General features: G+C 36.1%; 1 protein-coding gene across 1 annotated transcript in view; it reads right to left on the reverse strand.

Moving 5' to 3' along the window:
- Positions 1 to 2960: 2960 nt before the first annotated feature.
- Positions 2961 to 16263, reverse strand: part of LOC306760207 (CD166 antigen homolog A-like) — a gene marked incomplete at both ends in the record, with an annotated part of 43053 nt that continues 29750 nt past the window's right edge. Inside the window, 12 exons of the mRNA XM_079246006.1 lie at positions 2961 to 3063; positions 4205 to 4316; positions 4730 to 4759; positions 5397 to 5529; positions 9452 to 9573; positions 10464 to 10590; positions 10685 to 10797; positions 11117 to 11249; positions 11389 to 11513; positions 14210 to 14383; positions 14582 to 14669; positions 15060 to 15124. Of these exons, the coding sequence (XP_079102132.1) occupies positions 2961 to 3063; positions 4205 to 4316; positions 4730 to 4759; positions 5397 to 5529; positions 9452 to 9573; positions 10464 to 10590; positions 10685 to 10797; positions 11117 to 11249; positions 11389 to 11513; positions 14210 to 14383; positions 14582 to 14669; positions 15060 to 15124 (1325 nt within the window). The remainder of the gene's footprint in view (positions 3064 to 4204; positions 4317 to 4729; positions 4760 to 5396; positions 5530 to 9451; positions 9574 to 10463; positions 10591 to 10684; positions 10798 to 11116; positions 11250 to 11388; positions 11514 to 14209; positions 14384 to 14581; positions 14670 to 15059; positions 15125 to 16263) is intronic.

Below are 16263 nucleotides of genomic sequence, written 5' to 3' on the forward strand. Positions count from 1 at the left end.
TCTAAATCCTGACTGAAACTCTTCAAATAAATTATTTCTGCTTAGGTGGGCATATAGCTGAGCTGAAGCAATTTTCTCCAGAATTTTGGACATAAACGGGAGATTAGATATAGGTCTATAATTTGCTATCACCTGTGGATCCAGAGATTGCTTTTTAAGTAAAGGCTTGATTACAGCAGTTTTAAATGATAGTGGTATATATCCTGTCACTAAAGACATATTGATAAGATTTAATAGAGATGTATCAACTTAAAGGAAAATGTCCTTAAAGAGGCTCATTGGGAGAGGGTCTAATATACAGGTGGATGGTTTAGATGAAGCTATTATTTTAGTTAATTCAGAGGGTTGGACAGGACAGAAACTATGAAGACACAAGTCAGATCCTGGTTCTAAGGATGCTTCAGAGACCACAACAAGCTCAACATTATAAGTAGAAGGAAGAATATTGTGGATTTGATCTCTAATAGTATCAATTTTATTCCTGAAAAAATACATGAAATCATCACAGCTAAGTGAGAAAGGAATACATGGCTCAACAGCGCTCCGGCTCCTAGTAAGCCTGGCTACAGTGCTGAAAAGAAACCAAGGGCTGTTTTTGTTTTCCTCTATCAATGATGAATAATAAGCTGTTCTTGCCACACGTAAGGCTTTTTTGTATACAATTAAACTTTCTTTCTAGGTTAAGCGAGACTCCTCTCATCCTGATGAATGCCATTTTCCAAATGCCTTGACGCTTGTTTTAGAGCTCGAAGTTGGGAATTAAACCAGGGAGCCTTCATAATCTTACCCAATTTCTTCTTCTTTAGGGGAGCAACATTATCCAAAGTTGGTGGAGGTGTTTTTGTGTTGTTTAATTCTTACTGCTGGGGAGTTATATAAGGTCAGAATGGGGTTTTGGGTGGGCGGCAGCAGGTGGGAAACTGCAGAAAAGTGTAGGAGTACAATTCTGCCTCCTGGTCCCAACCCTGAGTTGTCAATTAAGCTATTAAAAGAGTCCATATTGCTAGATGAGAGCTGCTCCATCCAACGTTGGATGGATGCCATCTCTCCTAATAAGACCAGGCTTTCCCCAAAAAGCGCTCCAATTCTCTATAAAACCCTAAGTTGTTATCGGGACACCACCTAGACAACCAGCAGATGAAAGACGACATGCGGCTAAACATGTCATCGCTGATTAGTTAGTGATCATTTGATCAGATACAAATGTGAAAATGGTGAAAAAAATTCATCAGACATAATTTTCCAAATGTACACTTTATTTTAAACAAAAGTACAAAAACAAACATCAGTTATTTACAATACTTGCATGGCAATGTTCACTTTCTTTGGTCAGTCTTCCAATTTGATGTTTTGTTTTTTTTTCCACAAGGTAGGCAACAAACAGCAGATTGTAGGTTGGAGTTCATTACATGCTGGATAATTTTTCAACCAGACGTGGTGCAAACTACTGATGACTGAAATTAATAACATTTTTGTAATATCTGCAAGCAATTTATCACAAGTTTGATCCAAGATATAAGTTATCTGACAGTCATTAAATTTGCCTACCAGGATTTTTAATCATGTACAATATAAATAGCAAAAAAGAAAATTAAATTCACACACTTCACAACTACATCCTGGTATTTTTTTTTTTTCATTTTTCAATTCAGCAAATGCTCCTAACAATTCAAAACTGTGACATGTACAGCTGCATGTATTTCATTGTATTCTACAGAAGTCTGAGATGAAACGTGAATCCTATTTCACATCACAAACTGAAGCAGTTACAGGTAGATTTTTAAAAGAAGGCAAACATATAAAGGCTACTTTGAGACACGCATCCTGTTCACTCTGAATTCTTGATTATAAAGTGATGCCATGGCTACATAATAAACAATCATTCCTCAACACTGATGGAACACAAACTAAAATATCCTCTTAGTGAAGGGTCAAGTACTTTGTCATGGGAGTAGCATGACAATAAACCTAATGCAAAACATATGCAGCCAAACTAAAGTGAGTTGACTGTTGCTGTACATTTTCCCAATCATCTATCAGTTTGTGTTGTATGGTGGCTATATCAGATGTAGTCCTATGAAAATTACAAAGGTAAACTGAACATATCATTTTCTTTCCTGATTACACACAATGACTAAAAAAAAAAAGGGTCAAAAAACCTTGCAAGACATCACCTATTTCCTGCAATGCAACATGAAAATCATATCACAATCTATAACTAATGCTGAGTATTACAATATACCCTTAGCCCTTTCAGGAATTTCACCTCAATTTCAAATTGCTTTCCACCAAGTCAACAAACTAAAATAAACACACGAATAAACAGATTTACTACTACTGCATACTGATGTTCAAGGCAGAGGTGGCTTGACAAAATGGCATGAAACTAAAAAGCATGGTGGTAGTTTCCCTTAGTCCCTGTTATTTTCTTAAGAGCCAAAGAGCCAAACACAAACTAATGTAGGTTTACTCATCCTTTCAGCAAAGGCAACTGGTCTAGTAGTTACTTGCATCAACTAAAAAAAGCAAAAGAAAACAAAGGTTTTCTCACTTTTTCAAAATCCATCCTAACAAAAATTAATCCTAACAGCAGACAAATATACACATGTATCAGCAGTGCAGAGAAGTTATGTATATCACATATCGTATCCATTTTTTTTTTTCAAATAAATGAAGGGTTGAGACGTTGATGGGCACGCGGGGGATGTATGGATATGTGTTTTGTTAAAGTATCCCTGAAACCAAATCCAAGCTGTCTTCATCCCAATGTACACATTTTTTTTTTAATTTCCCCAAGACAGAGGTGAAGAGAAATGTGCAAAAGTTCTGTGTTCTCACTGGAAAGAAAAAAAAAATCAAAACAATGTTATCTGAAACAGACAATTTTTTTTCCATCTGTACACGATGGCTGGGTTTTGTTTGCGACCTTTCGCTTCCCCAGTTCAAGAATAGTTGTTTCTTTACACCTCAGCCTTTTGACTATTCTCCTCCACTTTTTCCTCCAGTTTTTTCTCCTCCTCAGAAGATCCATTCTCTTTCTCACCAGTTTTCCAGCTTCCTTGCCTGTCAGGATGGAAACTTTGTTATGTGATGTTCAAATAACTTTCCCCTTCACAATATATATATATATATATATATATATATATATATATATATATATATATATATATATATATATATATATATATATATATGTATAAAATGCCAAACTTGTCATAAATGAAATTAAATTTTTCTTACTGTGAAAAGGAGAAAAAATGTAAGTAAATTAAAACCAAACAAAATATTATTATTATTATTATTATTAATAATAATAATGATAATAATAATACATTTTATTTGTTGAGCGCCTTTATAGACACTCAAGGTTGCTTTACATCACACATGATAAAATTGCATTAAAACAAGTTGAAAACAACAAGCATTAAAACAGACATTAAAAGACATTATTAACACAATTGTCACATCAGCTTGTTGAGTTTTTTTTTGTTTTTTTTTTTACCTCTGCACTGTTTTTGTTTTGTTTTTTTTACCATTATTACGTTTGCATCAGAAGCATCATCAAATGACTAACCTTGTCGGCATGTATAAAACTATAGTTTTCAGTTATCTGTTTTATATTTCTGCTGTTTGGGGGGGGTTGGTGAGTTGAATAATTGATCTCCTAGAAAACATCTATAGCCTGCTTTGCACTAAGGTGCATGGTTAGGGACAAAGGGGTGGCATCATATATAAGTAAGTTAACATTTCAGCAATCTAATTTATGCAGGAAGTATGTCAAATTTTATTGGAAAATATGTTTAGCTTTGACTTATTTGGTTGTTTTATCAAGGGACTAGGTTATAGTTTCCTGCTGACTTAATGAAGATTTTTTTCCCCCCTAAGTAAACCAAATCTAAATAAATTACATATAATCTGAATAATAATGGAGAGTGGGAATGACATGGGAGGTTTTAACAAGCTAGGAACATGAATGTTTTCTTCTTTTTTTCAAATGTGTGTATAAAAAAATAGTTCCAGCTGGATAGTAAACAGTAAAGTTGATCTAAAATGCTAATGACTGAAAGTGAGGAAACAAGTAAGATAAAAACAGACATAGTAGCTTGGTTTGCTATAGAAAAAAAAATGAATTTGTTCATTAAAAAAATCCTATATTTATGATAATGATATAATTACAGAAATGAAATTAAAATGGACTTCTTACTTGGATTTCTTCATGTAAACCCAATATGCCAGACCTATAAGCACAGTGGCAACGAGGAGGCCGACCACAACTCCAACTACTAGTTTGGTTTGGTCATCATCCTCCGACAGGTCTGGAACAAAGACGATGCAAACATATGAGAGACGTGTTTCACTTTTCTGCATAAAAAAAAATCCAGTTTCAGTGCACATAGGGATCAGCGTACTATAAATGCATTGATGAATGAAAACATCTGCATTGTGCATGCTTATGAATTATTGACTTAGTTTTAATGACAGGCATCCAATTTCACGTCATTATCCAAATGGGACAAGAACAATGTTGACATCTCGTCAGGATGCTGGCAGCTACATTCTTCTTATTCATTCATTTTAGGAAAGCATACACTGACTAAACTGATTCACTGTGTTGATGTTACAAATATTTCATCATCTTATTTTTGTGATGAACATCTTATTTTCCCCAAAGTCTTCACTTATACCCGTTCTGTAGTTTCCAACAAGCCAGTAGACTGCTAAAACTTACCTTGTTTATCGATTCTCACCTCCTCAATTACTGAAATCAGATATAGAATAAAATTAACGTCCAACCAAAAGGGGGGGGGGGGGGGGGAGAGTAAAAAACGTTTGGCGGCTAGAAAATGTACTACTCTACATCTATTCTAGGTTAGCATGCAAAGAAGGAACAGACTGAATCCAGCATCCCAACACCCAGAAACCAAGCGTGGTGGAAAACCAGTGTGAGCAAGAAGTAGCATGAGATGATATAAACACTACACACTTTTATACAACAACATAGAATAGATGCATGCATGAGTCACTTTTGACATTAATAGTGAGGGTGCAGAGTGTGATCTGAATTGGCAAAACACCATTAAAAGACATCTTTATTTCACTTCTTCATGATTTGTTTTTAAAAAAAATTTTTTTATAGCATATAGCAAACTGCTTTGCTGAATATACCGTGTTCATGTCAGCCCTGAATGCAACTCCTCATGTGAAAAATAAAAACAATTAGGTGGTAATTTAATTTAAAAGAAACAAAGAAAAGCATCTAAGCATTATGTCAGCATGCAAAGAGAGTTGGTGGGTAAAGTAGGAAAAGATTTAAAAAGACAGATTCCCGAGGAAGGCTTTTGGAAAAGTAGAAAGCAGAGACGTGTGAGAGGATTGGATCACCACTTTGTACTTACAAGAAGACACATTTATAACTTTGGCATCAGTGCCAAACTGATTGGACACAGAACAAGTGACATTTAGGTTTGTAGAGGGCACAAATCTGATCTTGTTTGTTATCCTTCCATTGGTGGAGGGACTCTCTTCAAGCTGAGCAATAAGAGAGAGCAAAAGAAACACAAGGGTTACACACCTGTTTGCACCACTAGGAGGCAATGTTGGACAGATAAGTGACTCAGCTTTCTGTGACAAAGGAATGGCTGATGCCTGTGGGATGTAGACTCCACAGTCTCAGAGGAAAACCCCAGACACAAAGACAAACTGCCAACACCCCTCTCGCATCCTCTACACATACTGGTGCGCATAGCAATTTAATAAATCCAACTAATGAGCCTGTGTTGCGGCTTTGCATCATTTTCTCCCACTAAACAGGCTTTAAGGGATGTGGGTTTAAAAAAAAAAAAACAAAAAAAAAACAAAAAACAAAACCCCAACACATTATTTTAACTGCAGGGATGTGTGCTATCAAGTGAAGGGATTCTGTGTACCTTCATGATCAATAAATTATTGTTCACACCTTCAGGATTTAAGGTCATTCATGTGGTTAGAGAGCTGAAAAGAATCCTGTGCACACCCCGAGGTTCATGTGTAATTCACACTGCTGATCTGAGAGCCTCACATGCTGACATGCACACAGGTGCACCACAGAAACAGGGAAAAACACTGTGTTGTTAAAAAAAAAAAAAAAAAAAAAAACTCTTTATAAACAGGGGGTGCGATCACCTGGGAATGGTTGGGACGGATAGGTTTGGATGTCTGACAGCTTGGGAAAATAATGTAAAACAATCTACCTGTGCAAAACAAGAATGATTCACTTGCTCTGCAGAAAAAGGGGAGGCAGTAAAACAACTGATTACTTACACTCCAACAGACTGCTTTTGTTTAATCTTACAAAGATATCTTTGATGCTAGATTTTCCTCACCATGTAAGGATATCACAGCTTCATCTTCAATTCAATTACAGACCTCATAGCAGATGCTGTTTTTTTTTTTGTTTTGACAGCTATAAGTCATCTACTGCCTGTATTGGCTATTTTTACTGTAGAGACTGTGGTCTAAAGATGTCTCTGCACTTGTTCTTGCACAACATACCTGTAGCCATCTGACAAAGGAACGCCACTGTCAGAGAGAATTGCTATGACAACCAGTATTGATTCACCAACAAAAGTATGCATTTTTTTTGTTTAAAACCAGGAAGGAACGGAAACATTAAAAGCATTCTAAGTATTGAGAGACTTGACAATTTATTTTCAGATTCAAGGTAATCAGAAGGGACGTTTGAAGAATAGATAGGATGCGACTTGTTAAAGCAGATATCAGCCTTGTTATTTCAATAAAAACACTGTTAGACTTCACTGTGCTAGACGTTAACAAGCACATAGGGGGGAAATTGTTTTTGTTCTCCAGAAGACATTTGTGAGAAATCGGCTTGTCCAGGCCTGATTGGAAGCATATGTCCAAGATGTCAATGATGATAAAACTGTGCTGTTCTGTTGCTGTAATTTAACATGAGCTCCAGGAGAGAAAGAGCTTGTTCAAAAAAAGAGTCAACAAACTTTTAGAGCAACTCCGATGTTTTTTTTGCTGCTACTGATGTCCACAAGCAAAAATTTGGAAATTTTATTTGTTAAATGGCAAAAGTCAGGACATTTAAGTCAAGGATTTATTTATGTTTAGTATTCTATTGAAATAGCATTTGCATTGATTTTTTTTTCAGTTACTTACTTTCAAATTAGCAGTTTTTGGCTAATTTTGTATCGTTGTATTGACTGCTTGTTTACACACAAGAGCTTTGCCAACATGATCTAATGAAAAATCACATTTTGCTGCCAGTAAAAAACAAACTAACAGCCCTAAAGGTAATCTGTACAACGATGAGATGTAACACATTTCAAAGTGTCACATATATCACATATTTCAAAAAGAGCCACATAGTGCATGCTGGGGGTGGACATGTTTATAATGGACTCCAGTTTTGTTTTCCCTTGCTGTTAGGTTTAGGTTAACACAACACAACCCACCTGGTAAAGAAGGAAAAGATTGTGGTTTTGGGCTAAAAAATACTTTTTCCATGTTACAAAAAAAAACAAAAAAACAAAATCACCATAATGTTTTTATTTGTGACAAAAATTAAAAAGAAAAACAAAACAAAATTACATTGTGTTAAATTACAAAAAAAGTGCAAAACTACTCAGATAAAGGGCTTAGATATTTAATCTGACATTCAACATTAACTCTGACTGATTTGTATCAGTGGTATATATATCTATGAAGAAAGTAATACAATAAATTGCACTAGAACTCTCAAGGAAAAACACCTATAAAAAGCCAAGCATTTAGCTTTTTATCAAATCTGGCTGCCGGCTGTCTGTCATTCTGCTAACCTTTAATGAGGATAAGGAGCTAATTATGTTTTAAAACTTAATTAAAAAGGATAATATCTTGTCTTCCAAGACTTTCTGAAGCCTGTGAGAATGTAAATAACTTTTTGAAAACAGAGAGAAGAGGGGACAAAAAAATGAACCATTATGTGTATGTGGAGTTAATATACATGCCCCTCAGAAAATGCTACAAATATCCAGGAGGGAATTTTATGTAATACCGATTAAGAATGTCACGACTGCTTAATTTAAAAATTAATCACTGTGTTAAAAGCTATGATTAATTTATCGTAAACATCAGTTAATATTGTCAATTTTTACAAAAAAAAACAACATGTCTGACCCCTAACAGATGAAAATCGCATCTTCCACATGGAACTAAATGAAAGTCCAGGTTGCGGCTTATTTTGCTAGTTATTCCCCCCAAACAAATGGTCGTGCTTGTGGGATTTTTTCACTTTTCTTTTCAGGTTATAGATAAATAAAAAGACCAATAGTGTCATTCTGGAGGAAGGAATCATGCCTTTAAAGCATGATGTAAAAAATTGCAGAGAAAGGAGGTATTACATTAAATATGTCCCTGCAGGAGAACCACCAGCTTTTTATGCTCAAGGTAAATGCACAAACGATGCCGTTTATCTAATGTAGCATTGAAATGAACTGTTATTTGCTATGTTGTAATCATGTACAACCAGGTTGATGTTGCAGCACAACATATTTCTTTATTGAAAATTCCTCCTGAAACTACTAATGTGTTTGCACTTTAAAAGCTACTAATTTCTGCCCACACCTTGTTCGGTTTCTTATTTTCTTTTCTGCTTTTCTTTTATATATTATTTACTTTTACTATACCAAATAAAAAGAAATAATGTGACATGTTTATTGAATGTTACATTACACAGATAAGAAAAAAAACCCATCTACATACGATGGTTAGATTCACTGTCAAAACATAATTTACCCAGCATGAGGTCCGTGGCTTGTAGCTGTTAGTGAGAAATGGTTTGTAGAAAGAAGCATATTCAATTCCATATATGTGGTCTTGTTTCCTCATTTGCATTGATCCAGAATTATCTTTGTGTTGAAAAGGAGTTACTTGGGTAAAGAACAGCTCAAAGTCGACAGCTAGACAGCTAGATATTTTTCCTGGGTTTCTAAATTCTCTGCTAAAGTTTAAAAGCGATGTTGAAAAAAACCCCCATTTATATGATATAGTTTATAGAAAGAAACCTCCCAAGACCAGGTAGCAGTTCTGTAGCCTTTTCCAACTATATTCTGTAAAAAAAAAAAAAAAAAATCCAGAGGTAATGTGTAGGATTAATTTATTCCTTACACAGAAGAGGGGATTTAGTTGGAATGAAACTTCTGAGTTACTTTATTATTTTGTTATTTTGACTTTAAAAGCCTGAAATAAATAAAACTTTAAAACCTATAAGGAGTGTTGGGAGATGACCTAACTAGATTAACTAATGTAAAATAATCATGATAACCGTGAATCACAATTATTCCTTTGACAATAATTGCATCAAGAAAATCTATAATCGTGAAATCTCTAATTTCATAAGGAGCTGAGTTTTAGGTGTGTGTGTGTGTGTGTGTGTGTGTGTGTGTGTGTGTGTGTGTGTGCATACCAAAGTGCCATTGATGTTCCAGGAAACAGCTGGTTTAGGGGAACCTTCAACCTCACAAATTAAGATGCTGTGTTGGCCGTTTTCACCGTGCTGTTTGAATAGCTGCCTGATAACTGGAGCACCTGCAACAGCATGAAACTCGTCAGCTACGTCTGAATCAAAAGTTAAACACTCATGATTGCATTTTATTCATGATATAAACACACATTTGGATGTTCCCCTTCTGACTACTTTTTTACATCAAGGTGAAATTTTGAGAAAAACAGCTCTTCATCATATAATTCGAACAAGCATCTGCCAATATGTTTAGCACTGTTTTCATATATAAGCACTTCTAAAAGGAGGTTGGCAAATTTACAGTTATGCAGGCAACAACTCGACTTATTTTCTTGGTTGTTTTGGACATTTCACCGTTCACTTTCATCCAAAAGGCGTCCGTAGACTGACTCAAGAGGGTTAATATGTCCAAACAGCAGCTTGTAAATGTGAAATTACCCAGCAGCTCAGTTATAACTGAAAACGTCCTCTGGATGAGAGGAAAAGCATGCTTAACAACCAAGAAAAAAGAAGAGGCTGGCTATGGCTGTGTGAAAAGACTGAAAAATTCTTTCTCTAGTCCCTCCAAATTCTCATCAATTAACCAACAATAACTATGCTGTTTAATCTGTGCAGGAAAAACAAAACAAACAAAAAAAAAAAAAAAACAGAAAAAAAAACAAGTTATGACTGTGAATAGCTAGCCGGATTCACCGATGATGCTTATGTAAAACCACGAGTTGTTTTCTGCTTTGATTTCTGTATGATTAAACAAACACAATATAATTAATTTGTGAGCTTTAGAGCTATTTTGAAGAAGCTTTTTATAAAAAGTTTTTTTTCTCTGTTTCCAGTCTCATGCTGAGCAAACCGGCTGCTGGCTGGAGCCTTATGTTTGCTCTTCATACATGAGAGAGAGCGAGATAAATCCTTTCATCCAACACTGAGCAACAAAGAATTCCCTTTAAACTGTTACCTTCAACAACCAGCTCAAAAGATGCTTTTCGGCTGAGGAGCCCCATTGTCACCTCGCACTCATAGACACCCGAGTCTGAGAAAGCCAGCTCGGTAAACTTGAGCTCTTTGTCCAGTTTAACATTATCCTGGATCAAATGAACAGAATATTAGCACTTTTAATTAAAAGAACAAATATTTATTTATTGATTTACACTTTGTCCTATAAAAGATGGCTTTTACCTTTATCCAGGAGACCTTTGATTTTTCAGGAGAATCAATCTGCAGGGTTAGATCCAAGGGCTCGCCGGCACGCTTGACGATCCTCCCAGAGGGACTTAAATTGATGTCTAGGTCTAAAAAGAAGAGAGGGTGATGAAAAAGATGGCTCACAGGTCCGATGAAGGGTTGAAGCATTCCTGTTGTCAACCATACAACTTTACACTTGGCTCCCAGCCATGCAGAGTCAGCTTGTTAGAAGGAATGCAGTTAATACAACACAGTTCTCCACAAATCACAAGAGGACAATCTGGCAAAGAGAGATATTAAGACTTTCTTGTCTCTCACAAACATTTGGTTGCTCTCGTTGCGACAGATAATTCCGCAGGCAGAATTAAAATGACAACAATGACGCCATGAGGCGTAATTATATAGCTTATTTATTTTTTTCCTTACAGTTGACTGTGATGTTCTTGGTTGCTTCCATTGACGCGTCATCAACTAGAGAGCATTTGTATTCACCGCTGTTGTCACGTGAGACATTCACGATGGTGTAAGTGTCTGCATTTTCTACTCTCATTATCTCTCCCTGCAAAGGACATAGAATTAAACAACTGTAGGTTAGCTTTTATATATTGCTATATATGCAATATATTGTTAAAAACACAGCACAATAAAAGCACAAATGGAATGAATTTCTAAATGATTGATGAGATTTTGACAGGTACCTTTAGGTGAAAGTTAAAGCTGGTCGGTGGTGGATTACCGTCTGCCAAACACTTGAGAGTCATGTTGTCTCCTTCTACAAGAGGCGACAGAGCAATGACCTGCAGGGTGATGTTCTCTGTGGAGTCTGTGCAGAAAGTAGGGAACAAAAAAAGTCTAAAACATACTAAATATGTGAGGGTGTGACAACTAGAGCGTGTACCCCAACAGTTGACTGGCCCGCTGTGTCAGTACGACACAGAGAGCTCTATCTTTGTGCCTCAGTATTGGTTATGGCCAACCTAAAAAACGCAGCGGAGGAGATGGCTGAATTGCTGTTATTAATCTGAGGCGTTCAACCAAGCAATCCTTTCAAAGCTCAATGTTTATGCTCCATCTGAAGTGAACTCTTTACAGAATTTCTTGAAAGAAACTGTTCCAGCACCAACAAATTCCACTTTGGATTACAGTGCACAGGTAGCCTTTTATATTTAAAGCTGCATTCTGCAGAAATTCCACCACAAAGTTTCAGAATCCACATTTATTTCTTTATTTTTTTAACTTTCACCATCAAAGCTGTTGTAACTGTTTGTGTGTCTCTCCTGGCAACAGCTGCAAAGAGAGTTGGTTCATCCTTTGATGGGTTAGGCGTGGCTGCTGTGTGCTGTGATGTTGAAACAGCTCAACATCAAGTGAGTAGCCACACTAGTGTTTCCTCAATCTGGCCATCAGCTTAAAACAAATGGCCGTGCCTGTGGGGGCAACTGCCAATATCTCGGGCCTCCGGTGTAGCCAGTGGATATCTCGATAACAGATATCTGGGCCAAGACCTCCTTCTCTGTGCACCAGTCTCTCTTGTTTTTGCAGATGCATTTTTAAAAAACAAACAAAAAAAAGTGAATAGTTCCCCAGACAAAACCAATATTTTAGTCTGTTTTTATGCAATTCAATCCTATTTTTCCACTCCTTATAAGTGTTTTTATGTTTGTAACAAAATTAGTACCAAGAATCTTTCAGATTAGTGTTTCTGAACTTTGAACATATTATTAAATTCTAATTAGGCAGTTTTTATTACACCATAAATACAAATCACAGCATCCATCAGCTGCAACATAATCACTTGAATGTTTAAAGCTTAGAATAAAAAACACAGTCCCACAGTTTCAATTATATTAGTTTTTTAAACACAGAAATTATATTTGCAATGGTGATCAGAAGCACATACAAATAGAAAGATTCATTAACAGATCAACTTGCAATTAAATAATATGTGAACTGAAATGCTATTAAGAATTATGAATCTTCTTTTATTTTCTGCCCACATTGCAGAGGGTGATGATAAACATAGTTCTTTTTGGGGGCCATCACAATCTGATCTCAATTAACAAATTAGACTACAGATCAAGGTGCTTTTTGAATGAATCAGGTCAGAGAACAGGTCAGCTCTCAACCGCTGCTGTTTCATGTCTCTTTCAAGTTGAATGTTCCAGATTAGCACAAGGTTAATTAACACATCGACACAGATGCACGCTGCAACTTACCAATATCACTAAATCAGTGATGAAAGGGTAGTGTGAGACCACCACAGGGTAACATGTACTAGTAAAACTGGTAGAAACAGCCTCCCCATGCAATGTTTAAAATCCTTGTCGCACAAATCACTGCACTGATATGCATAAATATATATATATATATATATATATATATATATATATATATATATATATATATATATATATATATATATATATATATATATATATATATATATATGTATATTGTATGTTTATTTTAAGTGTATATTTTGGAATTACTATCTAACAGATTACAGTTTTACTTCTGCAAAGTACTAATTACTGTTGTTCTATGAGTAAAATAGAAAATTATTCATTATTGATTGACTTTATGCATGGCAATTTCTGACCAGAATCAAGAACAAAGAAAAAATCTTGAACGTAACACCCCTGGTTCTTTTTTTTTCCTGTAAGGCTTAAGCTTTAATGTTGGAAATGTCTGTCAGATTTTGAAAATGGTTCCACAAAGGAAAGGAAAAAGGAGTTTGCCTGAAGCTCATACCAGTAGTAGACATCTGGTGAGCAGAACTACCCCTTGAGGCTACGTAACTCTCAGAGGAACTCCACAAACAGTTACTATCACAGAGTCCCCAGAATTATTTGGTCCAAAAGTGTAAAATATAGCTTTAGGTGTCAGGCGTTTCATATTTTCAACAAATAGTACACATTGAGGTGGCAAGTGCTGGATGGTAAACATGCACAAATACAGAAAAGGTTAAGCACTTTTACTCTACCAAAAGAAACCCAATTGAGAGATAAAAGTGCAAATACACAACATTTTTACCAAGAAAAGGAACATTTTAACATTTTGTAACAACAATAAATGTAGGAAACTGCTTTCTCAACTTAGCTTGGCAGGGAGAGAGTGAACATGGATACCAAAACAACCTTGCAACACCTCTGTGTGTGTGCTTTAGCACATTTGTTAGCTTGAAATGAGCAGGCAGACAGTAGGCAAATTTCATTTAGCTGTTTGAAGATTAAAACAAGTTATCTGCTGTCCATAACATATTTAACAGACAGAAATAAATGGTGCCACTTCTCTGAATTAATAAACCAGAAGGACAAAACAACAAACTACTCCACTAAGAAAGCCAAGCATGTCAAACAAGTTTCAACACATCCCTCTAACATGCAGAAGAAATTAATCATGCTCTGCAAAAGTTTTGTCAGTGCTGACTTTCCTAAGGTTTGGATTTGAGGAGCAGGATCACAGGTGCTCTGAAGGCAGCTCATCGGCAAACAGTAAAAAGTATGTTGAGGTACTCACATGTAACCATTAGAGTCACTGGGGAGGACACCATTTGTGCACCCACAGCATCACGAGTGCTGCAAGTGAACTCTGCATCAGTGTCTCCTTTCTCGGCAGAGTATTTCAGTGTGGACTTTGTGGTGGACAGTCCAGTAGCAGGGTCTGTCACCACGCTGTCATTGATGGAAATCCCTGGACACAAAACAAACAAGCACTGCCTGAAACCTCTGAAAAAGGAATAGTGACCATAAACACTGGACACCCCTGTTAGCCAGAGGTGCACATGTCAGAACTATAGAATATTTAATACTGTCTGTCACACAGATGATAAAAATACCTGCATATGTCTTATTAATAAACACCTGTTCATGAAACATAAGGAATGCACACCTTTCCCATCATCTGCCAGTGGTTTTTTGTTCTTCAACCATGTGATGGTTGCAGCTGGATTAGCGTCTCGTGCAACACATGTTCCCAGCTGCAGAGCAACGACAACAGCAAAATGAATAGGTAAAATGATTCAGAAACATGGAAAATAAATAAATAAAAATGGCACTCATACGTCTGCATTTCATGAATCTTTTTAAATGACCAAACACACAAGTGCATACACAGCATTTGAGGAGTTTTCTGCCCAAATTAAATGAAATGCCCAAAGCATTTCTAAAGCCCCTCCAATCCTCTGAGTATTCTAATTGCAGTAGAGGGAAGGGGGGGGGGGGATCACTTCAAAGAACTCATTACTGTTGTAACATGCATGGTCTCTGTTATAGGCCTCAAGATAACTTAGTGCAAGTCAGGGATTTCCCTTGATGAGTAACTGCTTAGAATAATGTAGGTATGCAACATTTAGCATTAAAAACTCCACCTTAGTGAGTTTGCCAATCTCCAGTTCCTGCGCTTTGTCAGATATCTCCAGTTCTGCAGGCGGTTCTGTAATACATAAAGAATGTGTTAATGAACAGAGTTTGCAGGGGAGGCAAGGCTGCTGCTCCTGTCAATCAAAGTGGCACTTTAAGGTGCATATATTATCCACATTTGTTGGGTTTTACATTTTACTTCTGTGTGTTCTACAGCATTTGTGTGTGTAAAGACTGCAGAGTTATCAAGCTTAATGTCCACAAAGGGAGTTTATTTTTTCAAAAAAGACAAATAATTCCCGAGCTGTCTGAAATGCATTGTCTAGTTTGTTTTTACTTCTTTTCAGAACATCACAATGGCTACGGTTACATGATGTTTTTTAATTTGGAATTAATAATTTGGAATTAAATGATTAAGAATTAAAGTATTCTCCTTTAAGTTTGCATGAAAATAATAATTCCAAATGGAGGTTTACATGAAACACGTCCTCACTTAATTCCTCTTTAGAGCGGCGGGTTGGGAAGGGTTCTGATTGGAGAGAGGGTGCACGTGACGTATGACGTATACCGGAAATAAACAAAGTTGGCTCCCTGCTTCTTGTCTTTTCAGCTGTAACTTGTAAAAACTACGAAACAAGTACCAGTTTTGCCACTATTTTTATTATAAATTTAAAGTACTAACTCAACATGAGTATACTACTTCACTTTTTCCTGCAACTGAGAAGGAGAAGAAAGATAGACCACCGAACACGGGAGGCAAAACAACATCGGGACAGGACAAGCTAATGAGCATGTACAGAATGACCAGAATTTACTTAGAGAGGAATTAAGGTTTACATGACAGAGGAATTAAATAGTTTGGAATTAAAATGCGAATAAACCAGCCACTTACATCAGGATTAAGTTAAATTCTGAATAGAAATTTGCATTAGGAATTAAGTGTTTACATGGTCATTTTTCATCAGTTTAAAGCAGAATTAGCATTTATTGGGAATTAAACAGGAATTACAACTCCCATGCAAACGTAGCAAATGTAACATGTTTGCCTTGTGCCTGTCTAGTATGGTCAATAAGCTAACCAATCAAAACACATTTGTGTTGACAAGATATGTTGCCTGTAAATAAGCAATGTATAAACATCAAAAATCCAACTACAGACATCAACAAAATTGGAAAAAGCATTATCAGTGACACAGAAGAAGAATAGAAACT

The sequence above is a fragment of the Telmatherina bonti genome, assembly GCF_933228915.1.
Source record: "Telmatherina bonti genome assembly, chromosome: 9".
NCBI lineage: Eukaryota > Metazoa > Chordata > Actinopteri > Atheriniformes > Telmatherinidae > Telmatherina > Telmatherina bonti.